The sequence below is a fragment of the Phaseolus vulgaris genome, chromosome 1, assembly GCF_000499845.2.
Source record: "Phaseolus vulgaris cultivar G19833 chromosome 1, P. vulgaris v2.0, whole genome shotgun sequence".
NCBI lineage: Eukaryota > Viridiplantae > Streptophyta > Magnoliopsida > Fabales > Fabaceae > Phaseolus > Phaseolus vulgaris.
In genome coordinates, this window is record NC_023759.2 from 3635435 (window position 1) to 3657315 (window position 21881).

The 21881-nt window shown below is 35.9% G+C and overlaps 2 protein-coding genes across 7 annotated transcripts; both read right to left on the bottom strand.

Annotated features, from left to right (window-relative positions):
* Positions 1-1319: 1319 nt before the first annotated feature.
* LOC137815349 (LRR receptor-like serine/threonine-protein kinase ERECTA) lies at positions 1320-2305 on the bottom strand. Its single transcript, XM_068618493.1, has 2 exons — positions 2159-2305; positions 1320-1691 (listed from the first exon to the last, which is right to left on the bottom strand). The coding sequence occupies exons 1-2, from the start codon at positions 2303-2305 to the stop codon at positions 1320-1322; spliced, it is 519 nt and encodes a 172-aa protein (XP_068474594.1).
* LOC137816660 (myosin-15-like) lies at positions 2169-21818 on the bottom strand. 6 transcript variants are annotated; one of them, XM_068619903.1, is made up of 13 exons: positions 19338-19475; positions 16870-16982; positions 16601-16755; positions 15544-15663; positions 15354-15452; positions 14699-14920; positions 4783-4922; positions 4559-4670; positions 4366-4413; positions 4194-4283; positions 3236-3406; positions 2951-3064; positions 2169-2529 (listed from the first exon to the last, which is right to left on the bottom strand). In XM_068619903.1, the coding sequence occupies exons 3-13, from the start codon at positions 16658-16660 to the stop codon at positions 2488-2490; spliced, it is 1218 nt and encodes a 405-aa protein (XP_068476004.1). In that variant the 5' UTR covers positions 16661-16755; positions 16870-16982; positions 19338-19475; the 3' UTR covers positions 2169-2487. The 6 variants fall into 6 exon arrangements, with proteins under 6 accessions (XP_068476004.1, XP_068476002.1, XP_068476001.1 ...); XM_068619901.1 differs by lacking the exons at positions 16601-16755; positions 16870-16982 and adding an exon at positions 20851-21816 and having other exon boundaries at positions 19338-19543; XM_068619900.1 differs by lacking the exons at positions 16601-16755; positions 16870-16982 and adding an exon at positions 20847-21816 and having other exon boundaries at positions 19338-19543.
* Between the last annotated feature and the right edge of the window lie 63 nt (positions 21819-21881).

A 21881-nucleotide genomic window follows, 5' to 3' on the forward strand; every position in this document is an offset into this window, starting at 1 on the left:
TGGATTTGATTCTAGAATGTATTTTTTTTTAATTCTGAATTTTTATTTCCAGAATGAAAGACATTTTTGGAAATTTAAACTTATATAGGATGCAGGTTCAGAAAAGTTGGGGTGTAGGAAGAATTTCCCTAGACTTGATCTCAACTATAGAGCCCACTCCATTTGTAATTTAAAAAGTACATATCAATTGCGTTTGAGACTGAACATTTGCAGAATTAGTTTTAAAATTATGTAACTTCTGTTTCGAATATTTCTACTTTGGAAAATTAAAATTTAAAAAGAAGTTAATAGTTCAGATCAATATACAAATATTTTTGGTAAAAAAACGTTAAAAATTATCTAGTAATTGGTGTCAAGTTACCTGAGATTAAAAACATTAAAATTAACTCAACATGTGTACACAAAATAAATTGGTGTCAAGGTGCCTTAAATTTAAATCTAATCACCAAAAATAATATTTGCTAAAAACTATATCTCAAAAGTAAACATCTGACACTACAAAGGTAACACCTCTGGCAAATAAAATGGAAACAGTTTAACTTTCCTACAGTTTTCAAACTATTAAAAAACTGAAGTTAATTGTGCCTCTAAGATTTGAAATTTTCAGGAAAACCCATTACTGATCCTAAATGAAGACTTGAATATTCCATAGCCTGTTGTTTTTATCCTGCAACCTTTTTACTACCAACAAAAGTTACAGAACCTGCATTCATTTTTCAGCTGCTGAGAATTGTTCAATTGATGACACTGAACGCATTAAACATTTTTGAGTCAACATGGCACGGAAACCGATGGCATTATCTGAGCCCTCCCCAGACCAAGCCAATGACCCAAAATTTCATGAAATAATTTCATAGCACTTTACTGAGCAAATGGCCTCAGGTAATAAAAGAGGTAATGGATGCACTCTGCTGAAAACTGCCAGCATTCAGACAGATAACTGATCCGAGGCCAGCTAAGAATCAGTGCATTATTGATGTTCACACATTATGCAATGCTTCTTCCCCCTACCATTAAGACCTTTGCTACCCCACCCTGTGCACATTGGCCCCAGAACCTTAACTTTTACTTCTGCAACCTTGTGTGCTACCAAACAACAAGTACAAGAATTTGGTTACTACACCTTTCAAACACCTTTCAAATTGTGGTGGTGATACATCCATATCTTTCCTGTTCAAATCAACAACACTAAAGCTAGTACACTAAAACTTTTATAAACATTTTCCTTAACTTGTACCCTTCATCCCATTTTTTTTTCTCTTTTTTGGGTTTTAATATACATGATTAATTGTTGGAATTTATTTTCATCACTCACTCACTCACTCACTGTTCTGAGAGATTACTTCTCCAAACTTGAGGAAGAGCTGTGCATCCGAGGTGCTCATTGAAGGGCAGTTCACCAAGTGTGGAGTCTTGAGGTTTGCATACTCATCCATGTAGCATGGCACTTTGGCAGATGGGTTTGAAGCAGGAGGTAGTGCTGCTGGTTGTTTTGGAGGGGTGTTTGATGGCACAAGGCTCCCAAGTACACGTGTCACTTCATGCATTGTCGGCCTGTCAGCGGGCTGCCTCTTTGTGCATAATAGAGCGAGCTGGTAAACCTTTTTTACAGCTCCAAGGTCCTTGCATGTGGCAGTAATGTCTGGATCAACTGTTTCCATTACAGCATTGGTTGCTGCCTTGGCCAAAATCTACACAAACATGAGCCATTAGTAACAAAAAGGACAAGGTTCAAGTATTACCAAGAAGTTAACAGTGATGTTATAGCAAATAGATTTTTCAATCTTGAATCATAAGCTCAACCAATAGTGAGTCCTAGAGGTGAAATTTAAAGTTCTAAAAAAAATATCAAACATTCTACCATGCCCAGCAAAATTATATGGGCAAAATATAATTGCAGTTCCATGGATGTGTATTTGGTGTTGTCCTCCGATCAAAAATTGATTTTTTTTATCTCAGTAATCTGCTTAAAATGTTGTCACTAAATGTTAACATTGATTACGAAGGAGAAACTAATTGGGAAAAAGCACCTAAAACACCTATGAAATTGTATCTAAATTTTATCCAAAATATATACCTAAGTCCATGAAAGACCAAGGCTAAGCATAGAAAACTGTGAGGTGCACGGACATGTGTTGAAAATGAGTAGTAAACTCACCAGATGGTGGAGGTTGGATTCATTGTCAACAGCTTTCCTTCCAGTTAGCAACTCGAGTAAAACGATGCCATAACTGTACACATCAGACTTCTCGGTGAGACGGGAAGTTCTAGCATACTCAGGGTCTATGTAGCCAATTGTGCCCATTATGTAAGTAGAAGTATGGGACTTTGAGGGGCAGAGGCTTTTGGCAATGCCAAAATCAGTAAGATGGGGCTCAAAGTCTGAGTCCAATAAAATGTTTGATGATTTCACATCCCTGTGGATTATTCGAGGACTGCAATCATGGTGCAGATAGGCAAGCCCTTGTGCTGCTCCAAGTGCTACTTTTAGACGCAGATCCCAGTCAAGCTTTTTCTTCTTAGTAGGTCCTGAAAAAAGCTACACAAGTCATACATAATAAAATCATGGATGCAGTGATAAGGCTAGTAATGTGGCATGCAGAAACCTACTTACCCATAACAAAGCTAGGGGTAGGGTAGCACTATATGATATTATGATACCTTCTAACAATGGTTTCTTAACAGTATTTATTTATTTCATTATTTACACGTTCAGGCTGAATGCAGCAAACCAAATAGAATATAGCAGAAAGGCTCAGGAACCGCAAGCAAAAGCCAAACATGAAACAAGAAACTTCAATGCATGACTTAGTCATACACATTGGATATATTGCTTTGCTAATCATACAGTAATCTGCTATTTAACAGAAGATTGAGGCAGATACTTCTCAATGAAGGATGTTCCATGCATATCTACAGAAGTTCAGAAAGAGAAATAGCTTGGATTTACCATGAAGAAGATCCCACAGACTGCCATTGTCCATGTAGTCATAAAACAGATGCAAAATAGAAGCGCAGTGGTATTGGACAGCCAATACGGCAGGATAATGTCATCCACCCTAACCTGATGCAAAATGCACTCAAATAAATTTCATAAAATAAGTACACATCCTACAAATTGAATAGAGGACTAATGAAAAAATATGCCAATAGAAATTTGACTAAACTAAATTCTAAATATGAGACAAACAAAATATAATAGAAAGCATTTATGCCTTCGATGATTAACATTTACCTTTAGAGCCTCATTTATTCCTTCGATGATTGAATCAAAAATGGTTGTGCGCTCAGATTCAAATGAATGCCAATGAAGCAGACATTTATATATAATACGAGCAGCAATAGGTTTACCGTTTTTAAATCCCAAATTTTCTTTTATACACTTTGAGAGAAATTCATAGTTATCCTGCAAAACATACAGTCTCTATCAGCATAAGGTGCACAATTATATAGTGAGAAACATGTTACAGACATTAGTTTATTATGGACGTTATCACCTTCATTTTGCACAATTTTTTATTCTGTTCCTGTATTTACATCAAAGTCAATTGACTTATTTCATTTTTCAAACATAGGTAACATGGCTCAACCTTGTAACTGAACTTCTCTGTCGAAAGGATGGCAGAAACACTGAATTTTCAAGGATGAATAGTAAATTTTCCAACCACAACCCAAATCCACAATCACCGGTAAAGTAGGATTGGAGTACGCACTTCGTAATAAAAATTTTGGAAGTGATATCCATTTTCGACATCATAATTAATTTTTGCTTCCCTTCAATTGCAACAACTAAAAAATGACCTTTACTATAGAAATGCTAATCTGATCCTACCTAAGAAATATTTTTTACCCCCTTCTTCTCATACTGCGTGCTCAGCAATTTGTTCTCACAACTCTAAAGCTAGCTCTCAATTATAGACTTCTTTCAATAAAATGGTAGTGTTAAAGCATTACAATGTTAAATTGTCATCCCAACCATGTTTGCACAACAGTTGACAGCAATTATCTGTTGCACCCCAATAAATAAAATAGGGAGAATAACACAAAAAGTGGGAGTTCTTCCTATTTTTCTATCAAGAAGGATGACTTTTACTTCTTTTCATTTCTTCTAGATTGAGCATAAACTGAAATAGCACGATGCCAAATCTAAAGGTGTAGGATTTAAGGCAGAACAGAAATTAAACAAGATCTACCTGGTGCTTCTCTGCGGTTAACTTAGATCGACGGGAGTCTGTCAAGCCTAATGTAAAAGGGGCAATAAGTTTTGTGGGTGTGGGTGACTCCTGAATCAAAGCAAATTAAAATAATTATAACTCTGTTTAGTGATTATTTCTTAAAGAGGGAGATGAGAAAGTAGGAGCTTACATATGTGGTCTTTCGTTCAGTGCGGGAAGTAATTGCACTTGAGTATTTCTGATGCAGAAATAAAAAATAAGTTAACTAATAATGCTAATATAACACAATTCTATGACAAAGTTAATAAAGATGATATTTACCTGAAAAAATGAAACATAATGATAAGAAATGAATATCAAAGTAACAAACAAAACAAACTTACATCTGATATTGACTTGGCAAAACCTGGACGGTTACTCTTAAGAGGGGTACTTAAGGCTTTCTGACGAAGAACACGATTTTCATCCTCCAAACTCATTAACTTTTCCTCAAGCCTACATTAAATACAGTTATATGAACTACGATTACAAGAGTATGTGTAACATCATTCAGTAACTAAATCCTCTTGCACAATGAGAAAACCAGTAAAAGAAAAAGAAAATGCACTTTTTTTCATTTTGCTCGAGTTGAGAACACTTCTCTTCTAACTCTCTCAGCTTCTCCATGTTTGCATCCCGACCTTTTTGAGCATTCACAAGCTCAAGCTCTAAGGTCATGTACTTCCTTTCAAATGCATCCAATGAAACCTACAAATCCAAGAAAGAGAAATGAATCATATGATATTACTAAATTTACAAGAGAAAGTAAGCAAACGCAGAAATTCATGAAAGAAGCTATTTTTCATTATTAAATGTTGATTTTGTTCCTTATTAGTAATTTCTTTCGTATAAATAAGAATATAATATGTGTGTACACAGCACACAATTACAAGCAATCCTTTCAGTGGAAAGAAATAGATGAAATATATTTCTAAGATATCTTACAAATGTGATTACAGTCTCTATTTATAGACTGTTTTACAACCTAATTAAAGAAAGAAATAATAGGCAATGAAAGCCAGAAATAATGAGTGTTTAAAGCTGTACAAATCAAATAAAATCAAATCACTAACAAATCTGTCCTAATAAATATAAAATGGAATCTGCACTTAATTATAACATAATTCTTCTGATTATGCAACACTCCCCCTCAAGTTGGTGAATGTATATCTATCATCCCCAACTTGCAAGTAAGATCTTCGAATTGTTTTGTGGAAAGTCCCTTAGTAAACATATCTGCCAATTGGAGTCTTGAAGGGATGTACTCAGTGGCTATAAGACCATCATCCAACTTCTCTTTAATAAAGTGTCGGTCTATCTCTACGTGCTTTGTTCGATCATGTTGAACCGGATTGTGTGCAATACTGATAGCGGACTTATTATCACATGCCAAACCCATAGGAGCTTCATATTTTATTTTTAGGTCATCAAGTATGATCTTCATCCATAAGAGTTCACACACCCCTTGAGCCATGGCTCTAAATTCTGCCTCTGCACTTGATCTTGCAACTACATTTTGCTTCTTGCTCCTCCATGTCACCAGATTTCCACCCAAGAACATGCAGTAGCCTGTGGTGGATCTCCTATCAACAATCGATCCTGCATAGTCAGCATCAGTATATACTTTCAAGGATAAGTTTTCCCCCTTTTTGAATAGCAATCCTTTTCCTGGAGAGGCTTTTAAGTACTTAATAATTTTATCTACTGCCTGCAAGTGTCTTTCTCTTGGATCATGCATAAATTGACTAACCACACTAACTGCATAGGCTATATCTGGCCTAGTGTGTGAAAGATAAATGAGTTTTCCCACAAGTCTTTGATATTATGTCTTCTCCACTTTTGGGTTTTCCTCATCATTCCCAATCCTATGATTTTGCTCTATTGGCACTCCAGTGGGCTTACAACCCAACTTACCAATCTCTTTGAGAAGATCAAGGATGTATTTCCTTTAAGAAATAAAGATGCCCTGTCTCGAGTAAGCAACCTCTATCCCAAGGAAGTACTTCAGCTTCCCAAGATCCTTCATTTCAAATTGAGCAGCTAGTCTCTCCCTCAAATTTTGTTTTTCAATCTCATCATCACCTGTAATAATCATATCATCTACATAGACCAAAAGTAGAGTGAGTTTACCATTCTGAGAATGTTTTATAAACAGAGTATGGTCACCTTGGCTTTGTCGGTACCCCAAAGATACCATAGCTTGAGTAAACCTTCCAAACCAAGCACGAGGTGATTGTTTAAGACCATATAGGGCCTTCTTAAGTCTGCACGCCTTATTCCCTTCATTAACACTACCATAACCAGGTGGAATCTCCATGTATACTTCTTCCTCCAAGCTTCCATGCAAGAAGGCATTTTTAACATCAAATTGATGCATTGCCCAACCAAAGTGTGCTGCCAGGGAGAGAATAATCCTGACGGTATTCATTTTTGCCACTGGAGCAAAAGTCTCCTCATAATCGATCCCATAGGTTTGAGTGTACCCTTTTGCAACCAACCTTGCTTTATACCGATCCAGTGTGCCATCAGACTTATACTTAACTATGTATATCCACCTACAACCCACTGCTTTCTTATCTTTTGGTCTCTCTACAATCTCCCAAGTCTCATTCCTTTCTAACGCGCTCATTTCTTCATTCATGGCTCGAATCCAGTTCTCATCTTTTAAGGCTTCTTGTACCGATGAAGGGATTTTGATAGAATCAATAGCTGAAAGAAAACTTTGGTGCTGCATAGAAAGTTTTTCTGTAGACACAAATTGGGATATAGGATATTTGGCACAAGATCTTTTTTCTTTTCTCAAGGCAATAGATAAATCATTTAGGTTAGGTTCAAAAGCAGTATTTAAGGTGTCCTCAAGAGTCTCACTGGTATGAGTTCTTACCTCCGGTTCAGACAATTGAAGTTGCTGTTCGACCAGGACGGGTTCTTGTTGCCTTCGCTGATATTGTTTTCCAAAATATTTGTCTTCATTATTCTTCTCTGGTAATGATGTTGGTGCAGGGTCTTTGTCATCCTCCCTAAGAACGAAATCCTGCAACAAAGGAAAAGGTGGCAACTCAAGGTCCTCAGCTTCTTGAATACTCTCCCCCTGAAGCTGAGAACTAGGAAAGAAAGACTCTGTTTCATGGAAGGTGACATCTTTGGAAATATACACTTTACGACTTTGAGGATGATAACATTTGTACCCCTTTTTGTTGGGGGCATAACCGATGAAGACACATTTGATGGCACGAGGATCTAACTTACCCCGATAAGGACTATGAACATGGACAAAAGCAGGACAACCAAAGACACGATTCTGAAGACTATTCAACATGGGAATAGAAGGATAGAATGTGGTCATAACCTGAATAGGAGTAACACCCTCTAAAACCCGAGAGGGTAATCTATTAATCAAATAAGTGGCAGTCAGGACTGCTTCCCCCCAGTAAGATCTAGGAACAGATGTTTGGAAAAGTAAAGCTCGAGTAACCTCAAGGAGATGACGATTTTTCCTTTCAGCAACCCCATTTTGTTGAGGAGTGTCCACACAGGTTAATTCATGAACAACTCCATTTTCCTCAAGGAACTTGGAAAGGTTTTGGTTCACATATTCTCTTCCATTATCAGAACGCAATCTCTTAATTGGACTTTCAAATTGTGTTTGAATCATTCTGTAAAACTTTACAAACAAGTGAAAAACTTCAGACTTATCTTTCATGAGGAATATCCAAGTAACCCGAGTACAATCATCAATAAATGAAACAAACCATTTTGCACCCGAGATATTAGGAATAGGTGAAGGTCCCCATACATCTGAATGAATAAGATCAAAAGGTTTAGAACTTTTATTACCATTGGGAGGAAAAGTTGTCCGATGGTGTTTAGCAAACTGACAAACATCACAATGAAATGACTCAGCAGACACTTTTGTAAATAAAACAGGAAATAAGGACTTTAGGGTACTAAATGGAGGATGACCAAGACGTCTGTGTTGAAGCCATATCTGAGAGGATGACCAAGATTCACGACCTTGCTGAAAATTAGAAGTGTGTGCCTGTAGTCAAGCACCCTTTTTACTTTCTTCATGTTGTAAATAATATAACCCGCCCTGCTCTTTAGCAATTCCAATAGTCTTCCCCGTGGCAAGATCCTGAAAAACACAATGGGAAGGGAAAAATACCACTACACAATTTAAATCTTGGGTAATCTTTTGAATAGACAAGAGGTTATTGGATAGTTTGGGAACATGAAGCACATTTTTTAAAGGAAATGAAGGTTGAAGGTGAATGTTACCACAACCATTAATGGGGGTAGTGGAACCATTAGCAACAGTAATATATGGCTTACCGGATAAAGTAGTGTAGGATGAAAAAAAAGAGGAATGAGGTGTCATATGATCAGTAGCACCAGAGTCTATAATCCAGATATTTTCAGTACTAGAAGCATTAAAGGATAAAAAACTAGAACTCTTACCACTCATAGTAAAGGAACAATAGCTAGATGGCTTACTAAGGGAGTCCATGAGAGTTCAAAACCAACTTTTTTCAGATTGGCAAAATTTGATCCTGTTCACGCACAAAAAAAAAAAAAAAAAATCCGCCAGAAAAATTTTCCGGTGGCGGTTTCCGGCGAGCAGTGGCAGTTTCGGCGAGCGACGGCAGTGGTGGTCGGTGGTGGTGGTCGGCGGTGGTCAACGGTCAATGGTGCAAGGTGGTGGTGGTGGTCAATGGAGAAAGGATAAGGAAAATAAAAAGTTGCAGCAATGAAGGCTGTCCAACAAAAAAAATAATTGCAACAATGAATGCTGTCCAAAAAAAAATAATTGCAGCAATGAAGGCTGTCAAGAAAAATGATTACAGCAATGAAGGCTGTCAAGGAAAATGATTACAGCAATGAAGGCTAAAAAAAAAAATTGCGGAAGCAGAGTCTCCTAGATCAGGAGCTCTGATACCAAGTGGAAAGAAATAGATGAAATATATTTCTAAGATATCTTACAAATGTGATTACAGTCTCTATTTATAGACTGTTTTACAACCTAATTAAAGAAAGAAATAATAGGCAATGAAAGCCAGAAATAATGAGTGTTTAAAGCTGTACAAATCAAATCACTAACAAATCTGTCCTAATAAATATAAAATAGAATCTGCACTTAATTATAACATAATTCTCCTGATTATGCAACACTTTCAATATAGATAAAAGTTAAATTTCACAACAAGGATCAAGGGTGGGTCTTTGCATTGTCCATGCTTCAAGTCCAGGGGTTATTGCAATTAACGGGCATGTTAGATGTAAAACAACAAATAACTATTTACCAAACACCTTAAGATTTAGGGATAATTTGTTCGTAATGATCACAGTGGAAAGAAATAAGTGAAATATATTTCTGAGATATTTTACAAATGTGATTACAGTCTCTATTTATAGACTGTTTTACAACCTAATTAAAGAAAGAAATAATAGGCAATGAAAGCCAGAAATAATGAGTGTTTAAAGCTGTACAAATCAAATCAAATCACTAACAAATCTGTCCTAATAAATATAAAATAGAATCTGCACTTAATTATAACATAATTCTCCTGATTATGCAACACTCCCCCTCAAGTTGGTGAATGTATATCTATCATTCCCAACTTGCAAGTAAGATCTTCGAATTGTTTTGCGGGAAGTCCCTTAGTAAACATATCTGCCAATTGGAGTCTTGAAGGGATGTACTCAGTGGCTATAAGACCATCATCCAACTTTTCTTTAATAAAGTGTCGGTCTATCTCTACGTGCTTTGTTCGATCATGTTGAACCGGATTGTGTGCAATACTGATAGCGGACTTATTATCACATGCCAAACTCATAGGAGCTTCATATTTTATTTTTAGGTCATCAAGTATGATCTTCATCCATAAGAGTTCACACACCCCTTGAGCCATGGCTCTAAATTCTGCCTCTGCACTTGATCTTGCAACTACATTTTGCTTCTTGCTCCTCCATGTCACCAGATTTCCACCCAAGAACATGCAGTAGCCTGTGGTGGATCTCCTATCAACAATCGATCCTGCATAGTCAGCATCAGTATATACTTTCATGGATAAGTTTTCCCCCTTTTTGAATAGCAATCCTTTTCCTGGAGAGGCTTTTAAGTACTGAATAATTTTATCTACTGCTTGCAAGTGTCTTTCTCTTGGATCATGCATAAATTGACTAACCACACTAACTGCATAGGCTATATCTGGCCTAGTGTGTGAAAGATAAATGAGTTTTCCCACAAGTCTTTGATATTGTGTCTTCTCCACTTTTGGGTTTTCCTCATCATTCCCAATCCTATGATTTTGCTCTATTGGCACTCCAGTGGGCTTACAACCCAACTTACCAATCTCTTTGAGAAGATCAAGGATGTATTTCCTTTGAGAAATAAAGATGCCCTGTCTCGAGTAAGCAACCTCTATCCCAAGGAAGTACTTCAGCTTCCCAAGATCCTTCATTTCAAATTGAGCAGCTAGTCTCTCCCTCAAATTTTGTTTTTCAATCTCATCATCACCTGTAATAATCATATCATCTACATAGACCAAAAGTAGAGTGAGTTTACCATTCTGAGAATGTTTTATAAACAGAGTATGGTCACCTTGGCTTTGTCGGTACCCCAAAGATACCATAGCTTGAGTAAACCTTCCAAACCAAGCACGAGGTGATTGTTTAAGACCATATAGGGCCTTCTTAAGTCTGCACGCCTTATTCCCTTCATTAACAATACCATACCCAGGTGGAATCTCCATGTATACTTCTTCCTCCAAGCTTCCATGCAAGAAGGCATTTTTAACATCAAATTGATGCATTGCCCAACCAAAGTGTGCCGCCAGGGAGAGAATAATCCTGACGGTATTCATTTTTGCCACTGGAGCAAAAGTCTCCTCATAATCGATCCCATAGGTTTGAGTGTACCCTTTTGCAACCAACCTTGCTTTATACCGATCCAGTGTGCCATCAGACTTATACTTAACTGTGTATATCCACCTACAACCCACTGCTTTCTTATCTTTTGGTCTCTCTACAATCTCCCAAGTCTCATTCCTTTCTAACGCGCTCATTTCTTCATTCATGGCTCGAATCCAGTTATCATCTTTTAAGGCTTCTTGTACCGATGTAGGGATTTTGATAGAATCAATAGCTGAAAGAAAACTCTGGTGCTGCATAGAAAGTTTTTCTGTAGACACAAATTGGGATATAGGATATTTGGCACAAGATCTTTTTTCTTTTCTCAAGGCAATAGGTAAATCATTTAGGTTAGGTTCAAAAGCAGTATTTAAGGTGTCCTCAAGAGTCTCACTGGTATGAGTTCTTACCTCCGGTTCAGACAATTGAAGTTGCTGTTCGACCAGGACGGGTTCTTGTTGCCTTCGCTGATATTGTTTTCCAAAATATTTGTCTTCATTATTCTTCTCTGGTAATGATGTTGGTGCAGGGTCTTTGTCATCCTTCCTAAGAACGAAATCCTGTAACAAAGGAAAAGGTGGCAACTCAAGGTCCTCAGCTTCTTGAATACTCTCCCCCTGAAGCTGAGAACTAGGAAAGAAAGACTCTGTTTCATGGAAGGTGACATCTTTGGAAATATAAACTTTACGACTTTGAGGATGATAACATTTGTACCCCTTTTTGTAGGGGGCATAACCGATGAAGACACATTTGATGGCACGAGGATCTAACTTACCCCGATTAGGACTATGAACATGGACAAAAGCAGGACAACCAAAGACACGATTCTGAAGACTATTCAACATGGGAATAGAAGGATAGAATGTGGTCATAACCTGAATAGGAGTAACACCCTCTAGAACCCGAGAGGGTAATCTATTAATCAAATAAGTGGCAGTCAGGACTGCTTCCCCCCAGTAAGATCTAGGAACAGATGTTTGGAAAAGTAAAGCTCGAGTAACCTCAAGGAGATGACGATTTTTCCTTTCAGCAACCCCATTTTGTTGAGGAGTGTCCACACAGGTTAATTCATGAACAACTCCATTTTCCTCAAGGAACTTGGAAAGGTTTTGGTTCACATATTCTCTTCCATTATCAGAACGCAATCTCTTAATTGAACTTTCAAATTGTGTTTGAATCATTCTGTAAAACTTTACAAACAAGTGAAAAACTTCAGACTTATCTTTCATGAGAAATAACCAAGTAACCCGAGTACAATCATCAATAAATGAAACAAACCATTTTGTACCCGAGATATTAGGAATAGGTGAAGGTCCCCATACATCTGAATGAATAAGATCAAAAGGTTTAGAACTTTTATTACCATTGGGAGGAAAAGTTGTCCGATGGTGTTTAGCAAACTGACAAACATCACAATGAAATGACTCAGCAGACACTTTTGTAAATAAAACAGGAAATAAGGACTTTAGGGTACTAAATGGAGGATGACCAAGACGTCTGTGTTGAAGCCATATCTGAGAGGATGACCAAGATTCACGACCTTGCTGAAGATTAGAAGTGTGTGCCTGTAGTCTAGCACCCTTTTTACTTTCTTCATGCTGTAAATAATATAACCCGCCCTGCTCTTTAGCAATTCCAATAGTCTTCCCCGTGACAAGATCCTGAAAAACACAATGGGAAGGGAAAAATACCACTGTACAATTTAAATCTTGGGTAATCTTTTGAATAGACAAGAGGTTATTGGATAGTTTGGGAACATGAAGCACATTTTTTAAAGGAAATGAAGGTTGAAGGTGAATGTTACCACGACCATTAATGGGGGTAGTGGAACCATTAGCAATAGTAATATATGGCTTACCGGATAAAGTAGTGTAGGATGAAAAAGAAGAGGAATGAGGTGTCATATGATCAGTAGCACCAGAGTCTATAATCCAGATATTTTCAGTACTAGAAGCATTAAAGGATAAAAAACTAGAACTCTTACCACTCATAGTAAAGGAACAATAGCTAGATGGCTTACTAAGGGAGTCCATGAGAGTTCAAAACCAACTGAGTTTTTCAGATTGGCAAAATTTGATCCTGTTCACACACACAGGAAAAAAAATCTGCCGGAAAAATTTTCCGGTGGCGGTTTCAGGCGGCCAGCGGCGGTTTCCGGCGAGCAGTGGCAGTTCCGGCGAGCGGTGCAGTTTCCGGCGAGCGACGGCAGTGGTGGTCGGTGGTGGTCAATGGTGCAAGGTGGTGGTGGTGGTCAATGGAGAAAGGATAAGGAAAATAGAAAGTTGCAGCAATGAAGGCTGTCCAACAAATAATTGCAGCAATGAAGGCTGTCAAGGAAAATGATTACAGCAATGAAGGCTAAAAAAAAATTTGCGGAAGCAGAGTCTCCTAGATCAGGAGCTCTGATACCAAGTGGAAAGAAATAAGTGAAATATATTTCTGAGATATTTTACAAATGTGATTACAGTCTCTATTTATAGACTGTTTTACAACCTAATTAAAGAAAGAAATAATAGGCAATGAAAGCCAGAAATAATGAGTGTTTAAAGCTGTACAAATCAAATCAAATCACTAACAAATCTGTCCTAATAAATATAAAATAGAATCTGCACTTAATTATAACATAATTCTCCTGATTATGCAACAATCACCTTAACCATGGAAATGTTACCATAAAAAATAACAGACAAAAGGTAAGATTCTATTTTTTCATAATATTAGAAGAAAATCCCAAGAACCAAAAACAACCTCATTAATATTAACATAAAATCATATGCACCAATTCTCTCGTTTCTCTTAACATTAACATAAAAATGAATAGGATTTCAAATTACCTATATCATTCTGTTTTACACTGTTCTATCATAGATTAATCCGTCGGTCCAAAAACCAGTATTCTATGCTTCTACCATTTTCTTTGATATTATTATATTAATGATGATTAAACATCTTGCAAACTTGTCCTTGTTTAAATCTTCTTTTGAAATTTAAATCCAGCTTTTCTAATACAATCCGTCAATAACCTTACTAATCACAGTCACAGTTCTTAGTACAAACTTCCTTAATGTTGCATAATCAGGAGAATTATGCTGTAATTAAGTGCAGATTCCATTCTATATTTATTAGGACAGATTTGTTAGTGATTTTATTTTATTTGATTTGTACAGCTTTAAACACCCATTATTTCTGGATTTCATTACCTATTATTTCTTTACTTAATTAGGTTGTAAAACAGTCTATAAACAGAGACTGTAATCACATTTATCAAATACATCAGAAATATATTTCATCTATTTCTTTCAACTCTTAATTTATCATATGATCTATTTCATAAACCATGACAATGGTCTGTAAATTATAACATGCCTCACTAAATAATAAAAAAAAGGACAATTTTATACAATATACAATCAAGAATGTGAAACAACAGTTGGATGTACTCTAATTCAAACTTGAATTTATCCTACAAAGAGAAGTTCCAAAATCATGCCGAGTGGTGAGAATAACCAATATTTATTATCCATCACAATCAAACACAATTAATGAAACATATTCATTCAGCATAAATGAAGCACCTTTAATAAAGCATTTTCCTTTCGCAATTCATCCACTGCTACTAGCTCTCGTTTCAAAGCAGACTTTTCCTTTACTGACAATTCTAATTGATTTTGAAGAACAGCATTCTTGTTGCACTCATTAATTTTTGCCAATTTAGCAGCATCTAATTCAAGATTCAAAGCTTCCAACATCTTTTGAAGTTTGGATATCTCTATTTTTTTAGCCTCTTCATTAGAAACCTGCACAATGAAGCACAATCTTGATAAGTACAATAAATTTTGTTTAGAAAGCCTCTGCCAGATAAAAATGACTGAACACAGGTAGGACATTCAGTGCAAATTTCAGATATGAGCGAAAAATGAAATAAAAAGAAAATATAACCAGCAAAGAAACAAGCAAAAAAGAAAACTAATGGTTCATTCATGAAGCAAAAAACACTACCTAAATTTTCAGCTAGCCATCTAAAACATTTGTTCCCTATAATAAGCAAATAAATAAATACACACACATATATATACATATAAAATGTTGCCATCAACAACACATAAGTCTATAAGGGAATGTGAATCAGAAAAAAAAACCATCATATCTCAAAAAGACATATATAACAAAATCATTCAGTTAATAATATACAACAATTTCATAAAATCATCTATTTTCTGGAAGTAATACCCTTATTTTCTTTTCAAGATGCAAACGCCATGTGAGATCTTCCAACTGCTTCTCCAGTTTACTCTTGGCTAAACGGAGAGCACCAGCTTCATTTGCCTCCTGATATCGACATTTAAAAACAAAAATAAGAAAAATATTTGCTACTTTGGATGGGATCTTCCATGTCCCCTCTAAACGAAAATAATCTTACTTGTTTAAGTCTTCGTAACTCTTTTTTTGCTTGTTTGCACCGCCAAAGGCATTGTATTGCCACAATTGAAGTTTGATGCCGTAGGAAAGATGACCTAGCCTTGGACATCCTCCAAAAGGCCTACAATGTCATGTATGATCAATAAAGCAATATATCAAAATTATGTCATCTGAACATAACCAGACACAAAAAGCAAGTGTGAAAGTGAATGCAGCAACAATTGAAACCAAAGCAAATAATTCATTGTGTCATTCCGATGGAGTTCGAAATTGTATGTTCTCCTCTGGAGAATTCTCCATTAAATAGTGATGATACGATATTTTGCAAAAATGGTATCATGCAGCTTTGCTATCTGTCAAACAAACTGAACAAGAGAGAATTTTGTAACCATCTTAATTGAATGCATTTCATTAACTTGTGAAATAAGATAGGTAGAAGAGTATTTATAGCTAAGCTCCAATGGAGGAGATAGGTGTTAGCAATAACAAAAAGCTTGATTTAATTGATACAAGAGATAGTTGTAAGCAGTAGCTAACAGCTCAAGGAAAAGATTTTTGAAAAGAAAAACTCTTCATATAGAGTTTGGATATGAGAAAAGAAAAATGAGCTGAAGAAAGGGGTTTAGATCAACACATCTGCCCACTGATCCAGACCTAAAATATGATAGAAAAAAAAGTTGTGTGCCAGAACCTTTTACCGCACAAAGAAAACAGCTATGGAACACCAGATTATTGGCAATAGAAAGAAGAAAAAAACACTTTGATTGTCACATAAAAGAACATGAGTAGTGAATGGAACTTTCAATTCAGTGAGCAAAGCAGAAGTCCATGTTAGTTCAATAGAAGTTTGAGCCAAACTTTTATACTCAGCCTCAATGCTGCAGCGAGTAGTAACTTTCTGCTACCAGTATATTAAATCAGACCAAGATAGAACTTGCTCTTGAAGTAAAGTGTTTGCAATCAACTCTAGATTGACCAATCGGCATCGCAAAAGGCTTTAAGTGACAAAGATTGTGTAAGAGACTCATGCTAAAGATGTAGTCCATGAATCAAAGTACCTTTAAGGTACTGTGGGATTTGTTTAACATAATCCAATGAGATTTCGGTGGTTTTGCCATAAATTGACCAACATCTTCGGCAGCAAAGTTGATTTCTGGTCATGTGAGAGTGGTGTACTGTATAGCACCTACCACTGAATGATATAGAGTACGGTCTGAAAACACATTATCCACAAACTTAAATAATTTGAAATTAAAAATCATAAGAGAAGAAATGGAATGAGCTTCGATTACACGTGTTTTATGAAGCAAGTCCAGAATGTACTTACTTTGAGTCATGACAATAGAAAGGTGAGGTAAAATATTTGGTGTCAAGCCGAAGAAAGTAATCAAGATGACCAAGTTGTTTGAGAGAAAAGGCAGTATGGAGTTTAGTTGCAAACTGCTGCACCATAGCAATAGAGTTTCCAATCGTTATGATATCATCAACATATACTAGAAGATAGACAACATGAGATTGATGTATGAAGACAAAGATTGGAATAAATGGGTTTTTGACCAAAAACATAAGAAAGGAGAATTACTGTGTAATGAACTAGAAATGGTTAAGGAGATGGACAGCAATAGAGAGAGTCTCACATCAAAACCTAGAAGGCACAAAAGATTTGAAAATAAGAGTGAACAACATCAAGTAGACAACAATTTTTTCTTTCGACTACCTCATTTTGTTATGCTGTGGAAGGACATGACCTTTGAAACAAAATACCATGTCTGCAATAATTCCTTAAACAAATGAGATGTATATTCCCCATCATCAGAACACAAAACTTTTATTTTGGAAGAGAATTGGGTTGAACATATGCATGAAAAAATTTGAAGTTTTGGAAGAGAGAATGCCTCAACTTTTGAGCACAAAAATTAAATAAAAGTGTTAAAGTATTTGTAATGAGCATGATATGAAACATATCAAAAGGCTGGTTTACATTTAATAGGTGAATTGGAAAGGGAAGAAATTTACTTTTCTAAAGTTGACATGACTTGGAATCAAATTTAACAACATCAAGAGACAAGGAAATTTCATTATCAAGAACACATTACTTCATCAAGTCATAAGAGTTTGGGTGGCCAAGACACTTGCCAAAAGGCAGAAAAGAACATTGAGGCCAGGAGAAATAAAGATTACAAAATATCTCATCACATTTTTAATGGTATCAACATTGTTGGTCATGTGATTGGATGCGACAGAGTCTAAATTCCAAGGTGTACAAGGAGAAAAGGCTGAAATTATCATTTGTTAGACTGTTTATGGGTCAAGCTTTGCACATGGGTAGAAGCATTCCAATTCTCGGAAGGACCAATTACGACTATGAAGGCTATTGCATTTTTCCTTGGTGCTATTATGAGATTCTTAGTAAGTGGATTTATATCTATTAAGAAGTGGATTTATGTCTAACCCAACCTTACAAAATAGCTTGTAAAGTGATGATTGCACCCCTCTTATATATTATAATTTGGCCTAATTCATGGTCGATGTGGGATCTCTAATAGAGACATTCTTTAATGATGAATGTGACCATCTTTTTTTTAAGTAACTGCAGAACCTTTTTGGGCAATGTGAAGTAAAATTCTCAAGTTCTTCGCAACAGAAACATTGGACAGCACTCAGTTCTCGTCGTTTAGTTTTTCCTTGTGCAGCTTATGCAACTGGAATAGAAACATATTACTAGTGGTCAATGGATGGTAGAGTTAGGAGGCGCTGTTCTTCATGAAAAAAGCTGATTGAGGCATGCATCCAAGGATGGGAAAGAGGAACTCTATTCATGAGATTGGACTAAAAACCCTCAAAATTAGTTTTCATGAACGTGTTGCACCACAGTTTGGCCTTCATATGATAAATCTTTATACAAAATATCAGCTTAATCAGCCCAAAAATTCATGAAATGAGAATAGAATTCAGAAATTCAGAGACTATCCTCTTGAAATATAGTAATTTCATGTTCCAGTTGAAACCTTCTTCAGTATTTTTTGGCTATATATCTTCTTCAACTTTTTGGCCCACATCTTAGTAGCAGAGTTGAATGGTCGGAGATTGAGAACAAGGTCAATGTCTTAACTTGGTGTTCATAATGCAACCTAATTTGATACCGTACTGGACTTAAAAAAGATGCAGATCAAAACTGTTTGCTCTCCTTTACAGAATTCTCCACTAAACAGTCATGATACAATATTTTACAATAAATGCTTACCTACACCTTTCCTATCTAATTATGGAGATAATTACATAATTATAACGGTACAATCGTACAAGATCTGTGACCAACAAATCTGCACCAATAATATCAAATGTTCTGCAATTTTCTAAAATTTACACCAATTAATAACAAAATTTTGCAAATCAATTCCTTTTCATAAACATCCGTAGAGAACTTGAGTATTATGGGATGCCTACTTAACATCCCATAACAATCAAGTCCCTATCAGTCAAAAGCGTTATATTTGTTTGTAATTGTAATATTTTTCAAAAGTCACCCTTAAATAATTAATGGATGGGGAGAAAAATAATAGCAGAAGTAGTTAAGGGTATTTATCAAAATAATTAATGCAAGAGAAATAGAGAAGAGACTTATAAAAGGGGGCAAGGAATTTTCAAAACAATGTCTTATATTTAGGGACAGAGGCAGTATTCGTAAACTAGGATGATAAATACCCAATGAATTCTATTTTATAAAGGTGATGAAGACAAAGGCCATGATTTTGACCATCTAAAAGTTCTACCATAACATCTCGAAAAAATTACCTGAACAAAAGTAGCAGCTCTATGTTCTTTTACATGTAAGAATCTTTGGCGAGTCACAAAACCACGAACATGAGATTGTATGGTAATAGCAGAAAAATTCAGTTTTAAGTGAGCATGCCTTGTAAGCCACATACGAATATATTTCTGAATGGAGATAGCTGCTGCTGTCTCCCTTTTAGCTGCATATATCTTCCGGGCAATGTGACCTGCAATATAAGTACAAAAAACTGATGACAGTCAAGCTAATGTCATATCAAACCAGTGTGATCCCCATATTTAATGCATTTTCAATAGTTAAATTTAGGGGAAGACAGAGAAATCAAGAAATGGGAGAGAGATAGAGTCTGGTAAAAGAGAGAAAAATAGAGCCACTTTGAACATAAATTACTGTTAGTAAACAACAAATGCATGATTATATCGGCTTATTAAATTCATTATACATGATTAGAGGATATTATCTTAGAAAAACTGAACTAAAGAATTAACTGAGATTTTATTAATTTCACAATACTCAATAATAGGAGTACAACGATGTTTCATAGGAACCGCACACCAGTTAGCACCATTTAACTAATATAAGCTACCATCTGCAAAAGACTGAAAGCCATAAAAGACTGGCAACATCTACCCACTGATGAAGAGCAGGAATAAGATAGATGTAGAGTTGCTTGGCCACAACCTTTTCTCGCACAAAAAAGACACCAATCGTCACTTTTTTACAACAAATCATTGTAATTTGTGCAATTTGATTGCAATTTCAACATGTTGTCTCCAGTGAAGATAATTCAATTCATCAAGTTTTTCAGCTATTGACATTGGAAACAACTAGAAAGTGGAAGACATAGGAACAAAGACATGACAAGAGCAACTGAAGAAACCAAATCAACAAACAACAATTTGCAAACACAAACTAGAAAGAATAATTGACAAAAACATGAAGAGCGAAGATGACAGCAGGATCCCGAAGCAAGTGATCAAAGACAAGTGCAAGAGGTGAAAAATGCTATGGATACCATCTTAGAGAAACTGAACTAAAAAATTAACTGAGTTTTTTTTAATTTCAAAATACTCAATAATAGGAGTACAACAATGTATTTATAGGCACCAGACAACCCTTAGTACAATTTAACTATTATGTGCTATCAATTCATACTTCTTAACTAATTCAAGCTACCAGCGGTAAGTACAAACTAACTAATTTCAACTAAATGACATTCATGCCATGCTTATAAACTAAATTTATAAGATCCAAAATATTACGATTTGATTCTCAAGATAAATTAAGCCTTCTCTAGGGTCACTTAAAATACTTGAGAATCTAAATAGTTGCATCACACAAGTTCTAACAACGTGAATTTAGGAATTGACTTACCACACTAAATGAAAAAGCAATATTCATGTTGAAGATCCCACACTAACTAGGAACAAGGTCAGATTATAATATATAAGTAGGGTGTAATCCTCACCATACAAACCAATTTTGTGAGGTTGAGTTAGGCACAAACTCACTTACTAAAATGGTACTAGAGCTTCTGATCTTTGGCAGTCTTTGATGTGTCTATCAACCCTAAAGCACGGTCTTTGTTGTTGTTTCCCCTTGAACATAGTGCAGCCTTCATTGTTGCACCACTTTGATTATTATGACAACCTTTTTGCATAATCCACCTATATGCATGAGATCGTGAATTTTGGAATGGAAATTGGGAATAGATTTCAAACTGCTGGAGAATTTTGGAATGTCAATTCCACATGTACATGCTCTCTACCATATTATGGTAAGTTTCCATTTTCTTTTGGTTTTAATGCTTCATATACACCTTTTTCTCACTATTAGTACTCTAGAGAAGAAAAGTTTCCACTGTGAGATGTGTGAGTTTGCTACAAGTGAGTAAATGTTCTCATTAGCATTATTACGATGAAAAGGGACAAGACTCCTACCTATTGCTAATGGGAAAATTTGCACGCTTGTGTTTAGCAAACTCGCTCCTCACAGTGGAGACTTTCCATCCTTAAACTCCTAAACAAGGAAGGGAAAATCAATTTTACAACTTCAAAATGGATGTCCCAGCCGACAATGGTATAGTTGAGTTTTCTCTTTATTGGTCACGGTAGATTTAGATATGAGGGAGGGAGTGGCTACTGATAGGTTGATAATGTCCATTCTCTAGCATGTCCAATTGTCCTTCCCGGGTTCTTAACTTGTAAAATACAAGAGTTTCTATGAAAAAACAAAATTACATAAAGATCTTTTGAGTTTTTGTACATAAATCATATTAGTGGACAATTTAAGGACATAAAAAAAATTTAAGATTATGGAAGGACTTATTTGGACCTCTCCTTGTCTTGTTGTTGTTGTAAAATTTCCATTTGCTGTGGAAATTTTCTTGTTGCTAGGACATGAAGAATATGTGGAGAAGTATTTGGGTGATGGGGTCATATGGTCAGTGGCTCCAGAGTCTAGTATCCAATAATGAGATAAAGGTGGACCTAAAGCATTAAGACCGGAAAAAAAGTGGAAACTTACTAGAATATGTTATAGAGCAC